This window comes from Phragmites australis, chromosome 11 (assembly GCF_958298935.1).
Source record: "Phragmites australis chromosome 11, lpPhrAust1.1, whole genome shotgun sequence".
NCBI classification, from domain to species: domain Eukaryota; kingdom Viridiplantae; phylum Streptophyta; class Magnoliopsida; order Poales; family Poaceae; genus Phragmites; species Phragmites australis.
The window spans coordinates 1,756,175-1,780,881 of NC_084931.1; the positions used below are offsets into that span (position 1 = coordinate 1,756,175).

Here is a 24,707-nt window from a genome sequence, read left to right on the forward strand (position 1 = left end):
TTATTCCGTGTGCCGATAGGCCCCAGACCTAGTACCACGTAGGTTGTCGGTATTTGGAGTATCGATGGGTCCTGGTATTTGGAGTATCGATAGGTCCTTTATCAGTACTCCATATACCGATAGGTATCTATTCTTGCAATTTTATGAATTTAGATATTATTTCTGTAATTTTCTAATAAAATAATATTATTAAAAAAACTCTAGGATAAGAAGAACACATGGAAACAAACTTTGGCAGTCATATGTAGATAATAATTCTATGAGACCTGGTCTCGTGTATTTAAAGGATGGACATAATTTATAACGTGACATGTGATATTTTATCTTCTTCTTTAGTTTTTATCTATGATTTTTCTGATATAGATGAAACCCTTAAATACATCAGACAAGATTTCATTGGCTTATTTCCGGCAGCTCATTTAAAAAAAAAAACATTTGGCCCAGGGGTGGGTCTTCCAATGAAGAGAGCAGAAAAGCCATAGTCCCAGAGTTCAAGAAACACACTGGGCCCACATGCTCCACCTGGTGCTCATCATGTGCTCAAGACTCAATAAGACAGCCAAGGATGAACCTGGCCGTGAAAATGCACGAGGTTCACTCTCATCATGCACTGCAATCTAAACTACTTGAAAAGGTTTGCTAGTACCACCGCATTTTCGCAGACCCTTTTGCACATGTTCTAACTCAGAAATCCGGTCCGCGTGGTACTCTCAACACGATCGCAACTTAAGAAGTTACACCACCAACATCCAAATCAAAATTGGAATTGCGAAGTTCGACTTGGCGTATAGGTAGTAACAAAAACAAGAACAATGGGTGGGCTATTATGGATGGTTTACTGGTGTTTCTTAAAGAAAAAAAAATACTAATACCACCTTAGCTACCGTTGAGGATCTCGAATCCAGCCCTCGTCGAGCTCGCAGTGCAATTGAGGAATTACACTCCCAATGGCCAAGTCAAAATTGGAATTGGAACAGCAGCAGATGGATGGAATTTGTTGCAGTAGCAATTATATTTACCAACGGGAGCGGTGGCCACAGAGGATCAGCTAGCTCCTTTCATCTCATCATCGTCTTCGTCATCAGTGTAGTAGTAGTGAAGCGAGAATCATCGGAGAGCAATTTCGCTTTGTCAATTTCAATTGGAAAAGCGCAGAATCATTAGGGCGCCCCGCCACTTAAAAATCCCTTTTTTTTGGAAAGTAACGAGCAGTCCAAATCAGCAGCCAGCCGCACGTCAGACCTCACCCTCTCCCTTGCGCCGCCAGGCTGCCTGCTGCCGCACCCGCTCGGATTGATGGATGGGCGCGGCACCAGCAGCGCGCACTTCGAGGCGGCGTGCTGACGCGGCCGCGGGGTGTAACTGACGGCGCTTTTATAAGCACGCTGCCTCCCCGTCTCTCGCAGCAGCAGCGGCAGTGGACGACGGCGCCCGCGGCATCCCCACGAACCCTAGCCTAGCCCTCGTGTCCCGACTCCCCCACGCGGGCGAGGTCAGCGAATGAGTTCTGATGGCCTCCGCGTATCGGATTCCGCAAAATTCGCTGATTTTTGGGTAAATTTTGGCAGGTTAGTTGGCGGTTGGATTTGATGGCGCTCGCGTCGCGGGTGTCGTCGCATGGTGCGGGCCCCGCGGCCGGGAGGAGGGGGCGCCCGGGGTTCGCGGTGGTTGGGCTCCCGGCGGCCGCGAGGAGGGGAAGGAGGCGCGGCGGAGCCGTGGCGGCGAGCCCTCCGACGGAGGAGGCGGTGCAGATGACGGAGCCGCTCACCAAGGAGGACCTCGTCGCGTACCTCGTCTCCGGGTGCAAGCCCAAGGAGAGTTGGAGGTGAGAAGCTTCCGTATGGTCCTTTTGTTTTTCCGTGCCATTACTCTGAGAATTGGGTGAGCGTGTTACTCTCCTAGTAATCTCACCTCCAACTACTAGGTACGGAATTGATGCTGTAAGTGCTTGCTGAATGGCAAACTTTTGAGATGGATTAGTGCTTTGCAGTGATGAACATGTTTATTAATCCTGTGCTCAGATTGTTTGAGCATTGACAATCTAATCTTGTATTATTTTAAACTGTTTGTGTATCTTCTTTAATGTGCATTGCAGTTAACTGTTTAGTCTAACCCTTAAATATACGGGTGGTTTCACAGAATTGGCACGGAACATGAAAAGTTTGGTTTTGAAGTTGAAACATTGCGACCTATAAAATATGTTCAGATCCGTGACATACTGAATGGGCTCGCTGAGAGATTTGATTGGGACAAGATAATGGAAGAAAACAATGTTATCGGGCTCAAGCAGGTACTGTGCTGCATTGCTCTTTTCTTTTGTAGGATTGTACTCTTTATATGCTGTTGACCAACAACCGAAATTGGATGAGAAAACACAATGTCCATGCATTTCATTAGGCAAACAAAAAAACGTGAGAGATTTTTCTGGCCAATTCAACTCAGCTCTGCAACTCAACCTATTTGTATGGATGTAGGGAAAGCAAAGCATTTCGCTAGAACCTGGTGGCCAGTTTGAACTTAGCGGTGCTCCTCTTGAAACATTACATCAAACTTGTGCTGAGGTCAATTCACATCTTTATCAGGTAACGTCCTTTATGACATTGCTTCACTCCTACAGCTTCTTACAGAAATTAAGATGTGGTAGCATGTGTGCTTTTTTACTTGTGACATCATATCAGCCTGACAATTCTTTGCCAGAACAGGATCCAATCCTAAGCTCTTATAGCAAACCAAAAGTTTATTTACGTCCCAGCCATGATAATTTATTGAGAACCTCTAACTCGAGCATCTTGTGGGAGTTTTTTTGGTTGCATCAAGAAAATTGGAACTCAGATGGGGGCACATAGCTTGTTTTCATCAAACTGACTATGATCTCATTGGAAAATGATCAAAATATTCCATGTTCTGTTTGCATACTTGCCATCTAGCTTTGATATGATTTAAGTATAATTGCAGCATGCTGTATGGTTTTGGCAATAGATCTATGTGTTTTGGTGCGATTATGGCGTGACTTCAGAATTTGCCCGCTCTTTAGGTCAAAGCAGTTGGAGAAGAAATGGGTATAGGATTTCTTGGACTTGGTTTTCAGCCGAAGTGGGCGCTGAGTGATATACCAATAATGCCCAAGGTATTTCTGTCCTTCAACTCTGTAAACCTTAGTTTTTGGGAACTTTGCAGTGTTGCTAGACTGTTGATGAATGGTTGCCTTATCCCAACATATTTGTTGTGATTTCCACTGTAAGGCGTAGCATACTTGATACTTCCGTGAGAAGAACGATATCACTAGAAATGATGTCCTTTGACGCATATCCCCTAGCTTGATGAACAATAAGGTCATAATAGTTCCACAGAAAATGTGTTTAGCACTTAGCGCAAAAATAATTTATTACTCACGTTGTAGCTTTGATGGCATTTGCCTTATGCATCATTGTTGAAATCTTACTGTTTCCTATAAAATCTGACAAAACAGTTGTTGCTCTGTAGGGAAGATACGAAATAATGAGGAATTACATGCCTAAAGTTGGTTCTCTTGGCCTTGATATGATGTTCCGCACGTGCACTGTTCAGGTGAGCATATTTCTATTTTTCCTGTATGGAGTTCCATTTTCACAATTATGTTCTCCTTTTGAGCTCATCTCAAAGGGACTTGAAAACTCTGGCTGTGACTTTAAAAACTTTACTGATGTTGAGTTCACTCTTCTGCATGCAGGTTAATCTTGACTTCAGTTCAGAGAAGGATATGATAAGGAAATTTCGTGCTAGCCTTGCATTGCAACCTGTGGGTACTTGTATTATCTTCCATGATCATTTGTTTGCTGTTCTCACATCATCCTGACTCGTTCATTTAACAGATTGCAACAGCAATATTTGCTAATTCTCCCTTTAAAGAAGGAAAACCAAATGGGTTTCTCAGCTTAAGAAGGTATTTGCTTCATAGCCCGTCAAAACTTATATAGGCTATTTCATTACCTGCAGTTGCTAACACCATTAGCATCATCTGCAGCCATATCTGGACAGATACTGATAATAACCGCTCTGGGATGCTTCCTTTTGTCTTCGATGACTCGTTTGGGTTAGCATTCCTGTGAACTCCTCCCTCTCCCCCATTTGAGTGTCAGTGATTTGATTGATGGCCTCATTTTGGTCAAAGATACTTCTTAAATAAAACAATCTTGATTATAATCTTTGTTTGGATGCAGATTTGAGCAATATGTGGATTATGCATTAGATGTCCCAATGTATTTTATATATCGAAATAAGAAGTACATTGACTGTACCGGAATGCCATTTCGGGTTTGTTTCCGTCTCTGATGAGTGATGTCCTATTCTGAACTTCTGTGTCTGAAAAGTTTCAAGTCTTGTTTTGAAGCTTCTGTCTACAATACACAGCACTCGGTTATTGATACATGGAATCTTATTTGGTTTATATTTATTTTGCAGGATTTTATGGAAGGAAAGCTCCCACAAGCTCCTGGGGAGTTGCCTACTCTAAATGATTGGGAGAACCATCTAACAACAATTTTTCCCGAGGTTTACCTTTTTACATGGTTACATTGTGGCATGTTTGTCATTGCTAGTTTATTGTAATAACCACTTGCCTTTGTATTCTGCTTGCAGGTTAGGTTGAAGAGATACATAGAGATGCGGGGTGCTGATGGTGGCCCATGGAGGAGATTGTGTGCTTTGCCTGCATTTTGGGTTTGTCAGCTGTTTCCTGTTGTGTTTGTTTATTGCTGTACACTGTCTCTGATAGCCAGTAGCTAATATGAATACGGGTACTGTATGCTATTATTTTGTTTCACGCTCGTGATAGAGGTTTTAATCAGATTTGCACATTAATGTCACTTATCTACAGGTTGGGCTGTTATATGACGAGGAATCATTACAAAGCATTTTGGATATGACTTTTGATTGGACAAAGGAAGAGAGAGAGATGCTACGACGGAAGGTAATTTAAGATGATTGTGCTCTCTGTCCTTCTGTGCAATATAAAATACTGTTGACTGGAAATTACAATTTGTTCTGCTTTACGATTCCAACAGTACAATAGAGTTTATTTAGTTCATCTGTCATAAATCATCTATAAGAATAAAACTCTAGCAAATTTAATCACTCTTACTGTGATATTTACTCAGGTACCGTTGACTGGTTTGAAGACACCATTTCGTGACGGATATGTAAGAGATTTAGCTGAAGATGTTCTAAAATTAGCCAAGGTTAGCAAATCACTTGGATTTTATTCTCTTAAGAATAAGAAAGGCCAAGTGCGTAGAGATGCTATTTGTGATAATGATCCCATTGTCGTAATACAGAGTGGACTAGAAAGAAGAGGATACAAGGAGGTTGGTTTCTTGAGAGAGGTTGACGAAGTAGTGAGAACAGGTAACGTCATCCAGCATTCTCATGTCCTTGTTCATATCGAGATGACAATATTTTGCCATGGTTCTGCTCTTTTTCCAGAAGATATTAACTCGCCTTGTTACAGGAGTGACACCTTCCGAGAGGCTTTTGAATCTGTACGAGACCAAGTGGCAACGCAGCGTGGACCCTGTCTTTGAGGAGTTGTTATACTGATGACGCCGAGAATGCTGGACAGAGCTTGTAGATGCACTCTGATACAGAATCCCTTGTTCATTCGATTCATTGTCTGGAAGGCTAATGCCTGCGTTAACGCCCCTCAGCTGGTTACTGCCTGACGGTGAAACCGGCACCCGGTGCTGTGGCTGCAATAACCTCGCTCGGACCGCTGTCTTGTTCGGACGGAACCTTTCGCGACTTTTGATTTCCTCCTCCTTCAGGGATGGAACAAACAACTGTTTGTACCGACCCTTTTGTTCAGCGATGAAATGTTGTATGAAAATAAACCCATCTGCCGTAGGATGGAACAATCTGTTTTCCTTTCAGAAATGCTGGGATGTATGACATGGGCGTAGTGCATGGCAAAACATTCGTATCTATCCCTGTTCATCTAAAATAAAATAAAAAATGATGATCCGTGCTCGGCATGAATTTGCCGTATGTTTGATCCGTATGCATGGTATGCTTCATCTTGTTCTCTCTCTTTCCGCGTTCGTCATTGTTACTATCTGTAAATGGCATGACAGTATATTTAGATCGAAAACAAAAATCAATCTCCAGGTTGATAAATCACAACTGCTCTAGCAATAGCCGGTTGTTGGATCCTCGACATATGCTCCTGCTGCAGCCTTGCATCAAGCTCGTGTTGTCTCCCCTGCACAGAATTTGGTTGAATTCCATCCAGCCCAATACAGAAGGAAAGAGCAACATATTTGAGAAGGATCTAAAACAGTTTTATTTTCCAAATGCACCCCATATCCGATCTTTTTATTTTTTATTTTGAAAATTATAAAATTATAAAAACAGGCGTATGTTTGCAAAATATACAAACTTAGGCTATTGTCCCTCTTCCAATGGACAACAGGTTTTTATAAAAAATTATCGCTCTTTCAACGAACGACATGCAAAAAGTAAATAAAAATACAGCATTCTAATATTCTTAAAATTCAAAACACTATAGAAATAATCGTGAAAAATTATGAAAAAATGTAAAAAAGTCCCCCATTTCTTGTAGTCCACATTGCCAAGCCAGTGCTGCAGACCCAATCCATGTTTTTTTAATGGCCCACAGAAAGATTACGTGCTCCTGTTCGTGCTTGTGTTTCTTGCTCTATTCTGTTTGTTTGTTTTCTGTCAGATAACTGCATCAGTTACAGTACCAACGTTACTTTACTGCTTTAAAAATAATAAAGCAGCAGAAGGAGTTAGAGAGGAGTGAAACGTTTGAAAGCGTGGTTGTGTGAGTCTGACCAAAGCTAGTGTGCATCTTCGGGCTGTTTGGTAGAGTTTGGTCATTTAAATTAGCTGAAAAAAATGATTTTGTGATTATAAGTAATTTTTTAGATTAAATTTTAGAGAGGAAGTGATTTTATGAAAAAAAAATAAATCATAAAAAATAAGTTTTTTCAGTTCCAAATATCTAATTTATTTTATAAAATCACTCTCATGAAATTATCGTAGAAACTGAAAAATATGGGCTCTCACATAATCTATTAAGGGTATATTTGTTTGGGTTTCTACTTTTAGTTTTTTTTAAAAAAAACTATATTTTTTGTTTGATTGAAAAGCTATTTTTGGAAATAGACTGTTGGCTTCTACAATAAATTTTTGTTTTCTCAGCGTATAGCTTCTCAGAAAAACATCTATCAGCGAGTTTCTCAGCTTTAGTCATTTTTTTCAAATACAGACTTCTAGCTTCTATAGAAATCACTTCTCCAAAATCTCATTTATTCTAGATCTGGCTTCTACCTTTTGGCAACCGCAGAAATAGAACTAAAACAGTGAACCTAACAAGCTTGACGTAGGAGCTCAGCCAACATACCCTTCTTCTCTCCCGCCGGCTGACCTGGCCGCTGCGCGGTGCGCGCACGCCACTACCAACCGCCCCTCTCCGTCTCACTTCCAAGTGGGCCCCGCCGACGCTTGGTCCGAAGCAACAATCACACGCGTGATCCCCTTGGTATCTTCTTGGAGACGTAGCGCCGAGTATTTAATCCCCTTGATATCCGAGCCGCACTGTGCACACCATGAAATCGTTCCAGTCCTTCCTCGGCGTCATGCCCATCGTCAAGGAGGCCGCCAGCGCGGGGGTGCAGCTCCCCCATGCGCGCGTCTCCACCTGCCTCGCCTTGCCGCCCCCGACCGCGGGGGCGTGGCGGCGGGAGCTGTCGGTGGCGAGCCTGGCGGTCGTGGAGGACGAGGCCTGGTAAGTCGTCAGCACCTACAAGCAAGCCCGCGTCGTCCTCGTCTCCAGCCGCGGGTGCAAGCTCTACGATGCCGACGGCCGCGAGTACCTTGACATGGCCGCCGCATTGCCATCAGCGCCCTGGGCCACGCCAACCCCGACCTCATCGCTAGTGACAGAGCTTGGACCTAAATTCAGAGGCCGGCGAAGTAAAATGGATTCTAACTAAATTATAGGGAGCTGAATCATAAAATATGAGAGAGTAGACTCAAAATACAGTATAAATGCATATAATTTATTAAATAAAAAAATACACTACAGAATACATAAATTTGTCAGACCAGAAGACCACGACACCCTTAGTAAAAACTATCCTCTGCCCCTGCTCATCGCCACCGTTGCCCAACAGGCCGCACCCTCATCCACACCAGCAACTTCCCCTACACCCGCCCCCAGTACCTTCACCTCCTCTCACCCCCTCGCCCACCACGTGTTCGACGCATTACCCCCATCAAACTCTCTTTTTTTTTTGTGCTCACCGCTTTCTTTTATGGGAAAACTGCTAAACCCCCCCCCCCCAAAGTTGTTTTGTTGAAAAAAAAAACCCCAAAAGTTTGACTTTGTTGCAAAAAACCCCCTAAAAATTCAAAAAAATAAAAAATCATTAAAAATTTCTAAAAAAACTAGAGACAATTCTAAGACCTTCTGTGAAATTTGTTTTCAAAAATAATATCCTTTGCATCATATTTCATGGAGAGGAAGTTTGAAAAAAAAAAGAAAAATGTGCAGCTCATTTATTAACTCATGTTATTTTAACTTTGTCATGTCTACCATTATTTTTCCTACACAAATAATTGTTTAAGTAAACTAATAAAAGTGGTTTCACTAATTTTGGGGGTGTTATGGATTAGTTATGAATTAATCTATCTGCAACACATTTACTCAATCCTGCACGTTACAATAACTATTTCAAGATTTCATATATTTTTACAAGATAGAGGATCATGTAAGAAGACTAAAAAATTTTGTTTCATGATTTTTGGATTAGTAAATAATTAACTATGCATTTAACTCGAATTAATAAATGAGTTGCACGTTTTTCTTTTTTTTCAAACTTACTCTACATGAAATATGATGCAAAGGATATTATTTTTGAAAAAAAATTTCACAAAAGGTCTTATAATTGTCTCTAGTTTTTTTTAGAATTTTTTGTGATTTTTTTAATTTTTTTTGAATTTTTAGGGGTGTTTTTGCAACAAAATCAAACCTTGGGATTTTTTTGCAATAAAACAACTTTTAGGGGAAGTTAAAATCCAAGTGATTTTTGGGGGGTTTTTGCATTTATCCCTTCTTTTATCTTGCACAGGTGGCGCCCGCGAAGCGGCTCGTCGAGGCGTCCTTCGCGGACCGCGCTTTCTTCGCAAACACCGGCACAGAGGCCAACGAGGCGGCCATCAAGTTCTCCAGGAAGTTCCAGCGGGCGGCTCAACCCGACGGCGATGCGCCCACTGAATTCCTGGTGTTCAGCAACTGCTTCCATGGCCGGACCATGGGCTCGCTCGCGCTCACCAGCAAGAGTCAGTACCGGGAGCCTTCCGCGCCAGTCATGCCCGACGCGACCTTCGTGGAGTACGGCAACTTGGAGGAGGCCAAGAAGGTGATAACGTCTGGCAGGATTGCTGCTGTGTTCGTCGAGCCCGTGCAGGGTGAGGGTGGCATTCATAGTGCTACCAAAGAGTTCTTGCAAGGGTTGTGGGATGCTTGTGACGAGACTGGAGCTCTCTTGGTCTTTGATGAGGTATGATTTAGTTTGCACCTACTTATGTTCTGTTCATGTCAAGGATTGCATGATAGTAATAACTATGCCGGATTTGAAATTTTAACATAAGTGCAAGTTGATGGCATCTACACAAGTTGTAGTGAAAGATATAATCTGTGGAATGAATAAGTTGATGGCATCTACACAAGTTGTAGTGAAAGATATAATCTGTGGAATGAACAAGTTGATGGCATCTACACAAGTTGTAGTGAAAGATATGATCTATGGAATGAACAATTGTATTCCATTCCCAACCTTGGAGGCTTGGACATATTTCTCTTACACTGAGGAGCTCTCCGAGATTTAACAGGGATATGAGAGCCTGCATTTCCATTCTTATCTGAATTATGGTGGTACTCTCTTATAATTGCCAGTTCAGCAGTACCCCCTGATTGCATTCCATGGTTGTCAAGTTGAATCTGCCTGTGGACAACTATCTAACATAATGTTGGTTTATGGTTTTGAAACATAGGTGCAATGCAGTTTGGGACGCACAGGTTACCTCTGGGCCCATGAGGCATATGGAGTAGCACCGGACATTATGACCTTAGCAAAGCCACTGGCCAATGGTCTTCCCATTGGTGTCGTCTTGGTTGCCGAAAAGGTAGACCATTGGCGTCAGTGGCGAATCTAGCTCGAAAATATTGGTAGGGCAAAAACGCACAACAAACTTTATAAAAAAAAAGCAAACCGCATATGTATACTTATATCGGAGCCGCATTAAACATTTAAGTTAGACTATAAACGATAAATTAACAGTATAGAAGAAGAATGAAAATGGTACCTCTCATATGAAGAATAAACCACGATCTTTGCAACATATAGTTCAACATACACCAAAATAAAGTATAAACCTGTCAATTTTAATAATAAATCAATTAGTTAGTGATAATTAGGTGACCATATATCGCAAAAAATGGTGAACAATATGAGAAGACATACCGCTACTAAAACACTAAGCACGACTAGGTCTTCTAGTAGGTTTAGGCAAACTCATTTTCCGTTCTTTCATGACTTGGAAAGTCTTCTTAACTTTATCCAAGTCGAGTCTCTTAAAAATCTCCTTCTCAATGTAGTACAAACTAAGGCATTGAGCCACTCATCAGACATTCTATTGCGTAAATTGGTCTTGATCATCTTCATAGCCGAGAAGGCTCTTTCAACCGATGCTGTTGCCACTGGAAGGAGCAATGCTAACTCAATGATGCGATAGACCAATGGAAAAGCAAAATATTTTTCAGTTTGAACCAACTTCATGACCAAACTTCCAAGATCATGACAAGTAATAAAATCATCAACTCTTCGCACATGTAGAATGAAGGTCTCAAGTTGATCCCTTATAAGCAAACGATCAACAATTGAGAAATCTTGATCATAGATCTCCGTTAGACGAGCAATCTTATCAACATCAAATTTGGAGAATGAGTCTCTTGGATCAAGACAAGATATGCAAACTAGTAACTCCGATGATACCTCATTGAAACGATGATCCATCTCACTGATAATAGCATCAAGAGCAGCAAAGAAAGTATCGACACGGTAATGATGCTCTTGAGTTATTAAGTCCCCATCAAGTCTTGATCGACCCCATCTTGGTATCGGCTCATTCATATTTGGTAGTGGAATCCTTTTTGCAACACAAAATGATTTAACTTCTTCAAGTAACAGCTCCCAACCTTCATTTCTCAATGTGACCATACGTGTTTTCACATCAACAAGCAATGACATGGCCTGAACAATATTCTGATCCTTTCTTTGCAGCAAGAGAGATAACTCATTTGTAATGCGAAACACTTTCAACATCAACTTCATATTCAAAACAAAGGAAAAGCTCTCCATTTTGCGCACTAAACCAGCTGCTCGACCAGGACTACGCTCATCCCCATAAATCATGGACAACACCCTCACCACAGAATCCCACATTGACTCAATACGAACTAATGTTGTGAAATGAGAACCCCATCGTGTATCGCCAGGTCTAACCAAGTTCGTACTTTGATTCTTCCCCTTTCCAGAAAAAATCTCACCACTCAACAACTTATCCAAAATGTTATCACGGTGATGCACAATTAACTTATCCTTCCTCCGGCAAGATGAACTGGCACTGGTCACAATCAAACTCACATAGTTGAAGAAATCGGCGAAAGACAAACAACATGTTGAAACAGAAACAATGACCAACTGCAACTGATGAGCAAAGCAATAAACATAGAAAGCATAAGGGTTCTCATCACGAATTTGCTTTTGCAGACCATTGAATTCACCTCTCATATTTGAAGCTCCATCATATCCTTGCCCTCGTAGTCTAGCAATAGTTAAACCATATGTAGCAAGCATCTCAAGCAAAGCTTTCTTTAATGCATTTGATGTTGTATCTAGCACATGTTTAAGACCCAAAAACCTTTTCACAACCATTCCTTTATTGTTCACAAACCTGCAGGACACATGAGACAATTAGATGAGTAATACAACACTTCTTAATAATTAATATAATGCATAAATATGTAATAACGAACCTCACAATCACAGCCATTTGCTCTGCTACTGAGATATCACGAGATTCATCAATTAGAACGGAGAAAAGATTATCACCAATCTCTTCCTTTATCACTTTGCTAATCTCTATAGCATGAGCTTCAGTAAGGTCCTTTTGAATCTTGGATGAAGTCATTTGGGCATTTATTGGACACAACTCCTCAAATGCAACCCTTACCTCCTCATTTATCTTTTTTACCACTCAAGCATCTCTAAGAAATTCCCCCTATTTAAAGAAGAAGGAGATTCATTGTGTCCACGGAATGCATGAGCTTGTGAAATGAGAAAATTCGCAATAGCTAAAGAAGCTGTCACACAAATTTCATATTTCACTTCTGCATCTTTGCTATTAGACTCCAGCTTATGTCCAATACTTGCCCTTTGATTCCTAAAATCCTCGCAGGCTGTCCTTGCTCTATTGTGGCAACTAGTTGGCCCACCAATATGTAGAGGTAATCCATGGTATGCATTCTTCCAATTCCTATACCCTAGTTTGGTGAAAGCATCATGACCAAATTTTTCATCTAAGGGTTCATGCCTAAAAAGAAAACAGTAGAAACAATATGCTGCATCCTTCGCCACACTGTATTCTAACCAATCATATTTCTTAAGCCATGTTTCTGAAAACACTCTATTATCATGCTTGTGAGGAAATTTATGACCAAAAGGTTGGGTTGGTCCCTTCACCAAATAAGCTCTTTGAACATTTGCTCTAATATTAGAAAAAAATCCCTCAATTGGTATACCAAGCCCTGGATCAGAAATAAGATGAACATCCGGGACAAAATTCCTAATACCTTCCACATCTTGTCTTGGCAGTTGTGCATTTTCAACAATGACTTGCGCTTCTACATCTCCCAATTCGACCGCAACCCCTTGCACTTCTCCTTCTTCAGACACAACATCATTCACACTTTCATGTGTGCTTGGGCCTAAGCCACTGCCAGTCAACGAATTGCTACTAAAGAAGCTTTTCAAATCTACAGAATCATTCGATTGACTAATCAATAATCTATATCTGCACAATTTCTAAAAGAATAAGACCACAATTAATTTACCTAAGCTTTTGTAGCGTTTGCTCCTCCCTAGTAGTCCTGGTGTAGGTGTGGTTGTGCGGCTCGCACCCGTGCTTGCTGTTGCTGACGCCGCAATCCCCGAAGACGGAGCTCCCAGTGCCAATCCATTTCCTCGCCCTCGCCCAGCACCGTAGCTCCCATCAAGGCCACTCAGCGCTTGTCCTCGGCCGCGCCCTGCTCCAGCGCGCCCTCGTTCGCTCCCACCACTAGCGTCCGCTGGAATGAGCCCGTGCCCGGCGCCGGAACCCGGCACACCACCTCCCTCCATGCTGGATTGCCGGCGTGCTAGCTACCCAGCTCGTCGGGCGGTCGGCGGATCGGGGCAACAAGTCATCGGGGGCACGGGGCACGGGGCAGAGTAGGCAGGCGGAGCGGCCAGAGCAGCGAAGCGGCCGGAGCAACGAAACGGCCAGCAGGCAGGCTGCAGGTGGGCGGCTAGTAGCCCAGCACGGCGCAGGTAGGCAGAGCGGCCAGCAAACAGGCCGTAGGCAGGCGGCGGGTGACTAGCAGGCGTGCAGTGCGGAGCACCAGAGCGGCCAGGTTGCAGGCGGGCGGCCAGCAGGCGGGCAGCCTCGTCGGCGACAGCGGCACTAGGGGCTTGGGCGTCCGATTTTGGGGATCGATTGATTTTTGGGGCAGACAGCAGTACTGGCAGTCGGCACTAAGTCCATACACACACAACTAAAGTCCAAAACAATATTGCCATACTAGGCTACTGACTAACCGGCCCAACTACTTGGTTCTTGACTTGGCAGGCCTAATGTGAATGGCTTGGCCCATACCCCTTGCTGGCTTTCCACTTGCCCAATGCCCATTGTGCCTGCTTCTTCAACCTCAGGAAGTCACGAACAGACAGCAGAGTAGCAGACGTGCGGCAGACGACGGACCTGGTCACCTGGGCGTCGGAGCTAGAGGAGAACTGGAGAGGGGGGCTCCTCGACCGTCGGCCCTCGCTAGAGGTAGGTAGGGCGGCCGCCCAACCTTGCCCTACTAGAAGGTTCGCCACTGATTGGCGTCGTCTTGGTTGCCGAAAAGGTTGCTGCAGCCATAAACTACGGCGACCATGGTACAACATTCGGCGGCGGCCCTCTTGTCTGCCAAGCTGCGCTAACCGTGTTGGACAAAATCCAGAAACCTGGCTTCTTGGCCAAGGTGTCCAAGAAAGGAGAGAGCTTCAAGCAACTTCTCCGCACCAAGCTGAGCGGAAACCCACACGTGAAGGAGGTCCGTGGGATCAAGGTTTATAAATGCATTTTACATTCGAAAACTAGGTAACCGCACATGAATTCGGTAGAAATCGGTTAAATTTTATTAAATTTTTGATTTTTTTTAATTTTAAATTTAAGTTTCGTCGGTAATCGCTCGATTTATAAAAACGGTACGGACCGAATCGTCGGTAACCACGGTAAATAAGCGGCGATATTTATAACCCTGTGTGGGATCGGCCTCATTATTGGCATTGAGTTTGATGTACCAGCCGGTACTTTGGTTGATGCGTGCTTGGATGCCGGTGTCATTGTGCTGACAGCTGGGAAAGGCAATGTTGTGGGGCTTGTGCCGCCGCTCATCATCTCGGAGGAGGAGCTGGGGCAAGCTGCGGATGTGATTAGGGACTGTCTACCTGCGCTTGATGTTGCTACTTCCTAATGTAGCCAAATCCTATCAGTTGTGGCTAGTGTGCTCCTCCCTTTTGGGAGGTTAATACAATGTGTGTTATAGGGCCGCATATGGAAGCTTGTTCCAATTTTTCGAATCGAATAATCTCATGTTGGACTGGTGTTCTGAGCCCAAGTGATTTATTGGATATCATTGTTGTCAAGTTACAAGAGTGCTATTGCCTTTGCATAGCTTTCGATTAAATGTGCATTTGATTAGAGGATAAAGTTAGATGGGATATAGTCATTCATGTTTTACTGGATGAGACATCCAATTTCTTATTTTGTAGTGTGGATAGAGTAATTTAATTTCTTGTTTAGTTGGACGGATAGAATTTGGATGAAGTTAGCTAAATTTTTGTTGGATCCACTTATCATATAGTTTTTTAATAAAATATAATCATACAAGATCTTTTTTTATTTACTAGTTTCATAATTTTTTTAGCCTTCTTCATTTTTCTATGTATAGTTAAATGTTCGTGCGTTGTACCGAAAAAAAAATTCACGAGATAATATAATTGACTGGGTGTAACTAACGTAAAATAACACCACATAACCAACCAGCAAAATAACACCGCACAACCAAACAGTAGTAAGTTCGACGCCTATCATGAAGAAGTCATGGGGTCGTTTTCTGCATAATCAAAGCTATAATACACCATCCTCTCTCGTAGAAAACAACCAATCCTAACACTATGTGAACTCCATTGTACACTTCAGCCCTTCTCTCTATGACAGGTAACACATTTTCTAGGTAGAAGTGCTCTTCATGTTATGTTCACTTTTTATCAAACTGGTTGAGTCAAGCAGATTAATGGCTCATGTTCCAAATAAAGCTTACCTAAATGCATCAAAGTTACTCTAAGAAACTACGCTATCATATCACAAGTTCACATTTCCCAAATGCCTTATATATCTTCCTAAAAAATTATCACAAATTAGAGTAATGAACATTAGCCATAGTGTATGACATGTAATGATAGAAATCTGAAATCTCCCCTAAAAACCTATCATAAATTAGCGTAACGAACACTAGCCACAGTGTATAACATAGAATGATGGAAAACTAAAATATACAACAAGATTTGTAAATTATGAAGCTACAAACCTTTACATGTCAACAGAGTGGTTTCAAGGTGAAATTCAAATATTTTCCGGGATACACAGACATGGATGCCCTAGTAGGGCGCAATGAAAATATCCAACTTGTATTATATATTCCAACTTTTCTACGAATGACTCAATATTGTGTCGTAATTTCCTAGCCTAACCAACCTGATCATGTTCACCACCCTAGCTTATATAGACCATCTCTAACATGATCGAGTTTCACTTCAGCAGCACAATGAATTACAATAGAAGCAGAACTACATCAGAGCCCGTAAAAATGTCTGATAGTTCCAAATGACAGACCGTTAAATCAATCAACTAATTCATTACTTCACATTAAGCACCCAGCCAAGTGTCAGCCGTCAATGATACATGGTGTCACGCTAAAATACCAATGACATTTTTTTTCTTGAAATGGTATGAATGAAAGAGATAGGAACTAATACCTTCACAATGAGAGTTTTTAGAGAGAATATGTTGAGGGTGTTTACACCGTTCAGGTAGGCTTTCATCTCCAGGATGCCTGTTACTGCCACCGTCGGCGCCACATACACTATCAACACTGCAAATGTCGACCTGTGTCTGCCCAAACTAAGTTTTGAGTCAACATCAGAAGCTCATATCCACACCTAAGTTCCAACCGATCAAATGTTAGAAACCTCTCTGCTGGTGCTTCTTACTTGCCGTCGAGCATGAGGTTGGAGGTGACGACGAACTTGGTGCTGCCGACGTTCTCGACACCGAGGTTGGCAACGAAGTTGGCGGTAGCGGCGAGGGCCCATAAAAGGAAGCAGAGTGCCCACTTGAGCACCATGTTGCACAGGATGTGGCCCTGCCCCCGCGCCCTAGTCCTGCTTGAACACATCGTTCTCAATCAGCCTGCACGCGTAGCACACACATCGATTGATTGAGGCTAAGGCCAAGCGGAATCAAGCGAATCATATCAGATTCAGGAGGCCGGGGGGCCATACTCATAGTTGAGGCTCTCAATGGGGCAGACGTCAGCACCGATGAGTGCGCCCTAGGAGGTGGTGTTGAACTACGAGCAGCCGTCGAGGAGGAACCGACACCACCGTCGGTGTTGCTCCTCGTCGCCCTTGCCCTTGCCGTCGTACTCGTACGTCAGGTCCAAGAAGAATGACAAGACAAAGGTGATGAGCGAGGCCTCAATGTCAATATCTAGATCCATCACACCGCCACTGATGCCGCTGTCCTTGGGGTCCCTCTAAGCCATTGCATCAGCCAGTCCGCTGCACTCCACCGCTGCCGCCACATAGACAATTGATGCAAACAAAGGAGAAGTGATGGTAGTTCGATGGCCAGCATTGGTGAATTAGGCAGGGACTGGACATAGCGCGGGTGCCTCCTGGCAGCGACGACGGTCGACGGCTTCTTTTGTATGGCACCCTGGTCCTCAGTCAGAGTCGAGTTGGGCACCCCCATCGTGGACGTCGCACGAGAGGGCATTGATGGTGGGGATGACCTGTTGTGGTCGATCCGATCGAAAACGACGGTGGCGACGACGTGCAATCACCGATCCGATCCGAAACAACGGTGGCGACAAGGGCATTGACTTACGTCTTGGATCGTGGCTTGCTGGGTATGGCATCGCAAGGGCAAGATGTGGAGAACGGTGACGGCGCCGTTGTTGCTCAATGGGAAGGAGGAACAAGGCGGTGCGAATTGGTGAGGAACAAGGCAGTTTAGGAGGGACATGAGATTAGGATTGGATGGGAAAGAGGGACCACCTGTCAAGAATAAAGGGAAGGAGAGGCAAGACGTCCTACCTCTCTTGGAACGACAACCACTGCGTAGTTTTTAAGTAGTAGAGAATTACAATGAATAGAATGGTATAATCAAATCGCAAATCAGATAAATAGTTTAAAAGATAATATTATTTAAAACATGCTAACAAAAAATATAGTTACTCTAATCAATCAGAATATACCACATCTACAGGATAAAGTTCATCATGAACATGAATGACTCCATCTAGCAGTTTTTAATGAATGAGCTCATACAATATCTGAGAAGAATATTATCTCTAAATGACTATCTTATCTAAGTTACCTTCCAATGAAACAAAAAAAGCTTAGATATCTCAAATCCAAAAATATCCCTTTAGCCAAGCACACTATAGGACTGAACATGTCTCATTTCTGCATAAGTCTTGCAAACACTCCGACGATGGGTGCAAACGGTGACGGTGGATGGTTCGGCCTGCTGATAGTTCTGCCGGGCATCATTGTACTGGTCGTCTTCATCCGGCCCTCCGACGATCGCGCCGACGATCACGTTTGGGTTGGGCGTGCCCTTATTGAAGTAGTCGAACCCGCCTTTGCAGGTGACCTTGCCGGGGCTGGACTTGATGGACGGCACCGACGCGCCCCGGTGGTGCACCTGCGCAGGGAACCTCGTCCCGTACCCGACCATGTAGCTCATCCTCCCGGGGATTGCCCCGAGGATGTAGTCCACCAGCGACCGCGCGAACGAGAGGAGCTGCGACGGCAACAGCCTCGCCCCGCCGCAGTGGAGGGAGGCCCCGGCGGCCTCCAGGTGGTCGGCGTGCGCGGCGAGGACGAATGCCGCTGACGTGACGCACTGGAGGTTGTTCCATGGCTGCCACCACAGCACGCCGCCGGGGCTGAGGGCGGCGTTGTTGCCGCCGCCGCGCTGCACCACGTTGCAGAGGAACCGCTCCAGGTTGCTCTTCAGCAAGACTGGTGCCGCTGAAGACAAGGGCAGTTAGTCTATTTGGTAGAACATCTCTCTATCTAAATTCTATATCGGAAGTGACTTTGATTTTTTTTAAAAATAATTCTGTAGTTAAAAGTGATTTTTTAGTATTTTTTATATATTGTAAACTCCGTAGAAGAAATGATTATATGGGAGAAGTAAATCAGAGTAAACCGATTTTTTCAACTTATAATATTTAGCTCATTTCAGATAATCACTTAAAAAAACTAAAAACTATAAGTTACCGTTTAACAAATTTCTCATTAATTTCACTTTTGAAAGATATATGAGAACTCCACAAACAGGCTTTTAGTAATCCAGTAATGCATTTTGGCTTGCCTTGGCGACCAGTGCCTGCACGCCGACAAACGGGAACATTTACTGCACCCAGCCGTTGTTGCCGTCGCCGGCGACGTAGGCCTTGCACTCTTCATCGCCTGTGGCGACATAGGGTCTGTTTGGTTGTCTGAATATCTTTAGCTTGGTTCGTACGAGTCATGCACGTTGAGTTGAGTCAGGTTGAGTTAATGCAGGAGGGTCTGTTTGGTTGGCTGTATGTACTGAATCTGGCTAAGAAAAGATTGTGTTTGGTTGCCCGCATGAGTATACATTGCATTACAAAGAAACTCACTTTTTTACCAAATAATCTAGGGTTAAAAATATTTTTATAAATTAGTACATCACAGTATAAGAATATTAGTGAATTTTTTATGATTTTTGAAGAATTTTAATTAAATATTGACTTAGATTTTTTTTATCAAATTAATTAAAATGGGTTGCTAGTGAGCTCTAGTTTGCTCACAAAAATATTTAGATTTTTTAGATTAAATTAATTAAAATGGGTTGCTAGTTTGTTACCGTTGACAAGTAGACCTAGCGCACGAGCGACTGCATCCACCAGGCCTGTATTTGAGCTACGGTCGACTCCCGCGTCTCCGCTCATGCAGCATCCGCACGTATCCTTGCACCAACGGATGCAAACGAAACGACTGCTGTCTCGCACGTCACGGCAACCAAAAGCAGCACTCACGAACGTCCGCATGCAGGCACGAGCGGATGCAGCGATACAAACACGAGCCAGGCTGCAGCCCAGAGCAGCTCGTCCTGCCCCCATCAATCCCAACATGAACAATACCATGCATGCATGCATGCCCGTGTCAGACATCAGCCATTCCATAATGTTAGACCGAAATTGGTTGCCGTCGAGTAGTCACAATTGTACCTCGTCGCCGCCGCTAGGATAGAAGTTTGCCGCCTCCGGCACGCTGATATGGTACAGACCACGGCGGTTCTTGGCGAAACGGAACAGCTGCAGCACGAAAGAAAATTATCAGACGGCCATTGAACATTAGTTTGCAACGTGTCGTGGTCATGCATGCATGCATGGGCTCGTGCGTCGTACCTGCTCCGCGTGTGCGAGGAGCGTCGCGCTGTAGCGGCGGTCGAGACGCCGGAATGCGACGGCGGCGGCGGCCAGCGAGGTGGCCGTCTCGGCCGCGACGTCGGAGCCGGGGCGGGAGGCGTCGACCATGTAGGCCGTACGAGGCTTGTCCATGTCCTCGGGGCGCTGCCAGCATGAGTGGTCGGAGTCGCCGTCGCCGACCTGCACGTACAGGGCCGCGTCGGCCGCGTGCGCCCTGGACAGGTAGTCCGCGCCCCAGCGGACGGCGGCCAGCGCGTGCCGGAGCTCGCCCCTACTCGACGACGCTCCACGAAAGCATCGTCACAGTAAACGCCATGGGGAGGCCGAACTTGACGTTGTCGCCGGAGCCGTAGTACCCTCCGGTGAGATCGCGACCTGCGTCAGCGAAGTGAAACGACGCAGCCGCGCGCCATGATCGCGCGTGCAATCAAGTGTAAACGTATGCTACCTATCAATGATATATACAACTTTATAGTTAAATAATTTTTTATTTAAAACTTTTTAGATATTCTAAGAATAGCTAAAAATTCTACATCTAGTTTTTCAGATTAAAATTTATAATCACTTTTTATCTAAATAAATTCAAATAGAAAAATATTTAACTACAAAATTATCGATATTATTGATATGTATAATTTTTATATAAAAACTATTTCTATCTAAGATCATATAAAAAGTTATGATTATTTTTAATATCGTCTGTGAGACACAATACCTATCGACCCATAGAGTGCAAATTTTTTTACAATATCATATTTTAATATTATTTTTGCAATTTTCAATAAAATAATATTAATTTAAAAATTCCTTCATCTCCCCTCCGTACATGCGGTGTCGCCGGCGTTGCAACTGACACCAATCCGGATAAGTTTCTTCGCCTCCCCTGATTGCTGCCTTTCCTCGCAATGGTGGAAATGTTCGTGGAATTCTCTTGGTGTGATGTGTGCGAGATATAGATCGAATAGATTTTTCCATGCAGATCATCTTTTTCTCCATTCAAGCGGGTGTCTCAGTTTTCTTTCGATTCAAGAAGCCTCCTTAAAATGGAGGATTCGCGGATTCCTTCCACTCAGATCACACTTTTTTTGGCCTCGACAACATCAACAATATTTGTTATCTCACCGGTCAGAATAGTACTACTAGTTTGGAGATGCTCCCTCCATTTTGTCTTGTGGATGTCATTGGTAGAAATCCATCTTTCTTTCCTACATATATGCCCCAAAAGATAAAACGAATGCTTTGTTTCCACAAAATGCAGTACTTGAGGTATTTTTTAAAAAAAATGCACTTGAGGCATTATGCCTCCATTGTTCCATGCCATTGTCTCTAACGCGAACTAGCGTTAATTTGGGTTTGCAGGTGAGGTCATACTCAAATAGTTATTCCTTGTTCTTAACGATAATAATTAAAACCAAGTACACTTGGGAGAAATACGACCACCCCTGTCCAGGGTATCATACGATGTCTTCACTTGCAACAATATATAACTAAAACCCATAGTCTTAATTAGTTCCATCGCCCTCTCTCATTACTAAAAACAGGCTTTCACTGCTGTTTCGAAACTGATTTTCACTGTTGATTTTATAACCGGTAGTATGCAAGCAGTATCACTGTTAGCTGTTTCTAACGACAGTATGATATTTTTTAAAAAGAAAAAAGGAAAAAACAACTGCTTCTGCCACTGTGCCACCAACACCATCAGTTTCATCCACAAGTGCAGCAAATTCAAACATTCACATTGGACATTCACAGTAACATCAAACATTCACATCATCGAAAACGAAATTACAACAAAGATCTGGAGGTCGCCACAAATTAAACGAAATCACAGCAAGATCAAATAGCCTCCAGGGATCCAGTCGTCGCTGCCGGAACCACCTTGCGCTTGGCCAGAGGCTGTTGGAGGAGGAAGGCCACGGCCAGAGGAGGAGCTCGGCCCGAGGCGGCACTTGGCCAGAGGCCATTGGAGGAGGAGGGCCACGGCGGGACCAGCCTTCGCTGCTCCTCCACCTGCTGCCTCCTGGCGCAACACCGCCGCGCTCCTCCATCTCCCGCTTGGTTTGCTCCCACGCATGAGCTACGCTATGAGGAACAGTGATGTCTTTAGAGTGGGTGAATTAGAACACTTAGAAACCTAAAATAAATTGGCTCTAAAAACTTCACAAAATAAATCTATCTCAATTTCTATCTAAATATACTCTAAGTTTATCTAATGTGTCTACTCTACAGCTCAAGAGGATTGCAACATACTTTAGCAAGGTAAATTGCAAGTATGTAAATACAGAAACGTAAATAAGGTAGAGAGATAAATTTGGCATAAGGGATTTTTATCCCGTGGTATCAATGGAATGAATGTCACCCCTAATCTATGTTGGAGCTCCACAAAGTATATGCTCCTGATCGTCAAGTCTCTTTCAGTCACAGCTCTTGAACTATCAAGTCATCAAGATAAGGTTTCAAGCACGATAAGCCACTAAGGTAAGGTCTCACTACTAGCCTCTCTTCCGGTCACTTGCCGTCGTGATCACTTCGGAGCTCGAGCCACCAAGACAAGGGTATCCGCGTTCCCGTACATGTGTCTTGTCGCCACTCCACACTAAGTCGGAGGGTCAACAAGTTTGATCCACCAAGACCCAAGATACCGGGGAGTCACCAAGACTCTAAAGTGCCGATGTACCACTCGGTACAAGTTAGGATCACTCTTTGATCCCTTCTTAAAGCAGCAGCACCTAGCTATAACTCACTCTAGACCTATAAGCACTAAATACTCTCTAATCTTGTGCTTAATCATCTTGGATGATCACTTTAAGCACTTTGGTGGCTTGGATATCTTCTCAAGTGTATATTAGCTTCCTCTAAACTCCAGCAGTATGCCACACCTTCAAATGATTAAGTGGAGGGGTATTTATAACCTCAAACACACCAACTAGTCATTCTCCCAATGACTAAAAAAACTGTTAACAACAAATAATCCGTTGAGAATAGTAGTACTAACCAGTGACTACAACATTAGAAACTAGCTATTGGACTTTCACTCAAAGCCTCTATAAACACCAGACACTCTGGTGTGCATTCAAATCTATCACCGGACCTTCCGGTGAATTATCTTAAGCCATCCGAACCTTTACAGTCTCTCTGTGTAAAATACTCTGGTGCATTCATTTGGTGTTCATCCCATTCACACCGGACCATCCGGTGAGTTAAATCTTCTCTTCTTTTTCCTAAAAATGCGCTGGTGCAACTATCTCTGTGATCACCAGACTATCTAGTGAGTTGATCTTCATTCTTCAGCACTTAGAGTCGCATCTGCAAGAAATGCTCCGGTACAATACTCCGGTGTGCACAAACCAAGCATCGGACCTTTCGGTGGGTTGATTTTCAGTCTTCTGCACTTGCATTCTTCTATGAAAGAAATGCTCCGTCCGATGTTACCCAGTGTATATCACCGGACTATCCGATGAGATCATCATCCTTCTCCCCTTTTGTCAGAAATACTCCGGTGAGTTCAACACACAGAGCAACAAACTATCCGGTGAGGCTATCAGCCTCTATGCACAATGCCCCGGCGAGTTCAAACTCCTCTGCATCGGACCTTTCGGTGAGGTCAATTCCCCTAGGACTTCTCCAATTCAATCAAACTTTGTCCCGGCTATGATGGCTTCTTAATGTATTGCATATATGAGACCTACTAACATATATTATTGACAAACATGTTAGTCCAAATGATTATCTTAGTCCTAATAACTATGTTATCATTAATCATCAAAATCACAATTATAACCTAATAAAGTCTTTTTCGCTACATACGCGATGTGCCTTCGCTGCTCCTCCACCCACTGCTCCCACTCAGCATAGCACCGCCGCACGCTCCTCCATCTCCCGTACCTTCTCGAGCTCCTCCGCGAGCGACACCTCCACCACAACCCCGCACTCGACCCTCATTGGCTGCTCACCTGGGATCCCACCATGGCGCACACAGAGATCGAGTTGTGTGTGGCGGAGAAAGGATAAGGGATAAAGAGAGTTTAGGGTGGGAGAGATAAAGTAGATTTTTTGTTCGGTCCGACGAGCGGACGTACACAAGATTTAATTGGATTGAAGGTAAAATTCGGGTCCGACATCAAAATCACCGCCGGCTCATGTCGTCAGCTGGCAGTGATGCTCTTTATCATTGCCGGTTCGTAAGTTATATTGGCTGATTTTTCACGCGAAGCTTATAAACCGACAGTGATACACCATCACTGTTGGCTTATTATGAACCGACAGTGATAGATCGGTATATATGACCGGTTTTGTAATAGTATCTTTTTATATGAAGTGCACTGCAAATCATTAGTGTTTGAATATTGAAAGGTAGCTTTCCTGTCGAAGGGACCATGCTTAAGTTTATTTCTCTTGCGACTGTGTGAGGATTGGGCGACAACCCACATGGGGCTCAAGGTTGAACCCATACAAACCCGCAAAGCAGAACCCATTCCAACCCCACCCAACCCGCTTTCCTGCAAACCCAACCCAACCCAACCCGATAGGTATGCAAACCCGCTCCCACCCATCCAAAGCAAAACTAACTGTCAACCCAACCCAAAAAACC

The 24,707-nt window shown here is 43.7% G+C and overlaps 1 protein-coding gene and 3 pseudogenes across 1 annotated transcript; 2 read left to right on the top strand and 2 right to left on the bottom strand.

Moving 5' to 3' along the window:
• Nucleotides 1–1,052: 1,052 nt before the first annotated feature.
• On the top strand, nt 1,053–5,994 carry LOC133884779 (glutamate--cysteine ligase B, chloroplastic-like). The gene is made up of 16 exons (XM_062324330.1): nt 1,053–1,492; nt 1,569–1,825; nt 2,140–2,290; nt 2,475–2,582; nt 3,035–3,127; nt 3,484–3,567; nt 3,710–3,778; nt 3,852–3,922; nt 4,004–4,072; nt 4,200–4,293; nt 4,441–4,530; nt 4,618–4,698; nt 4,856–4,948; nt 5,136–5,216; nt 5,313–5,382; nt 5,486–5,994. Exons 2-16 carry the CDS (start codon nt 1,590–1,592, stop codon nt 5,572–5,574), a joined length of 1,479 nt encoding a protein of 492 aa, XP_062180314.1. The 5' UTR covers nt 1,053–1,492; nt 1,569–1,589; the 3' UTR covers nt 5,575–5,994.
• A 1,610-nt stretch (nt 5,995–7,604) lies between these two features.
• On the top strand, nt 7,605–14,978 carry LOC133885250 (acetylornithine aminotransferase, mitochondrial-like; annotated as a pseudogene).
• Nucleotides 14,979–15,755: 777 nt separating this feature from the next.
• LOC133885011 (putative chloride channel-like protein CLC-g) lies at nt 15,756–17,191 on the bottom strand (annotated as a pseudogene).
• Nucleotides 17,192–18,110: 919 nt separating this feature from the next.
• LOC133885012 (endoglucanase 14-like) lies at nt 18,111–24,058 on the bottom strand (annotated as a pseudogene).
• Between the last annotated feature and the right edge of the window lie 649 nt (nt 24,059–24,707).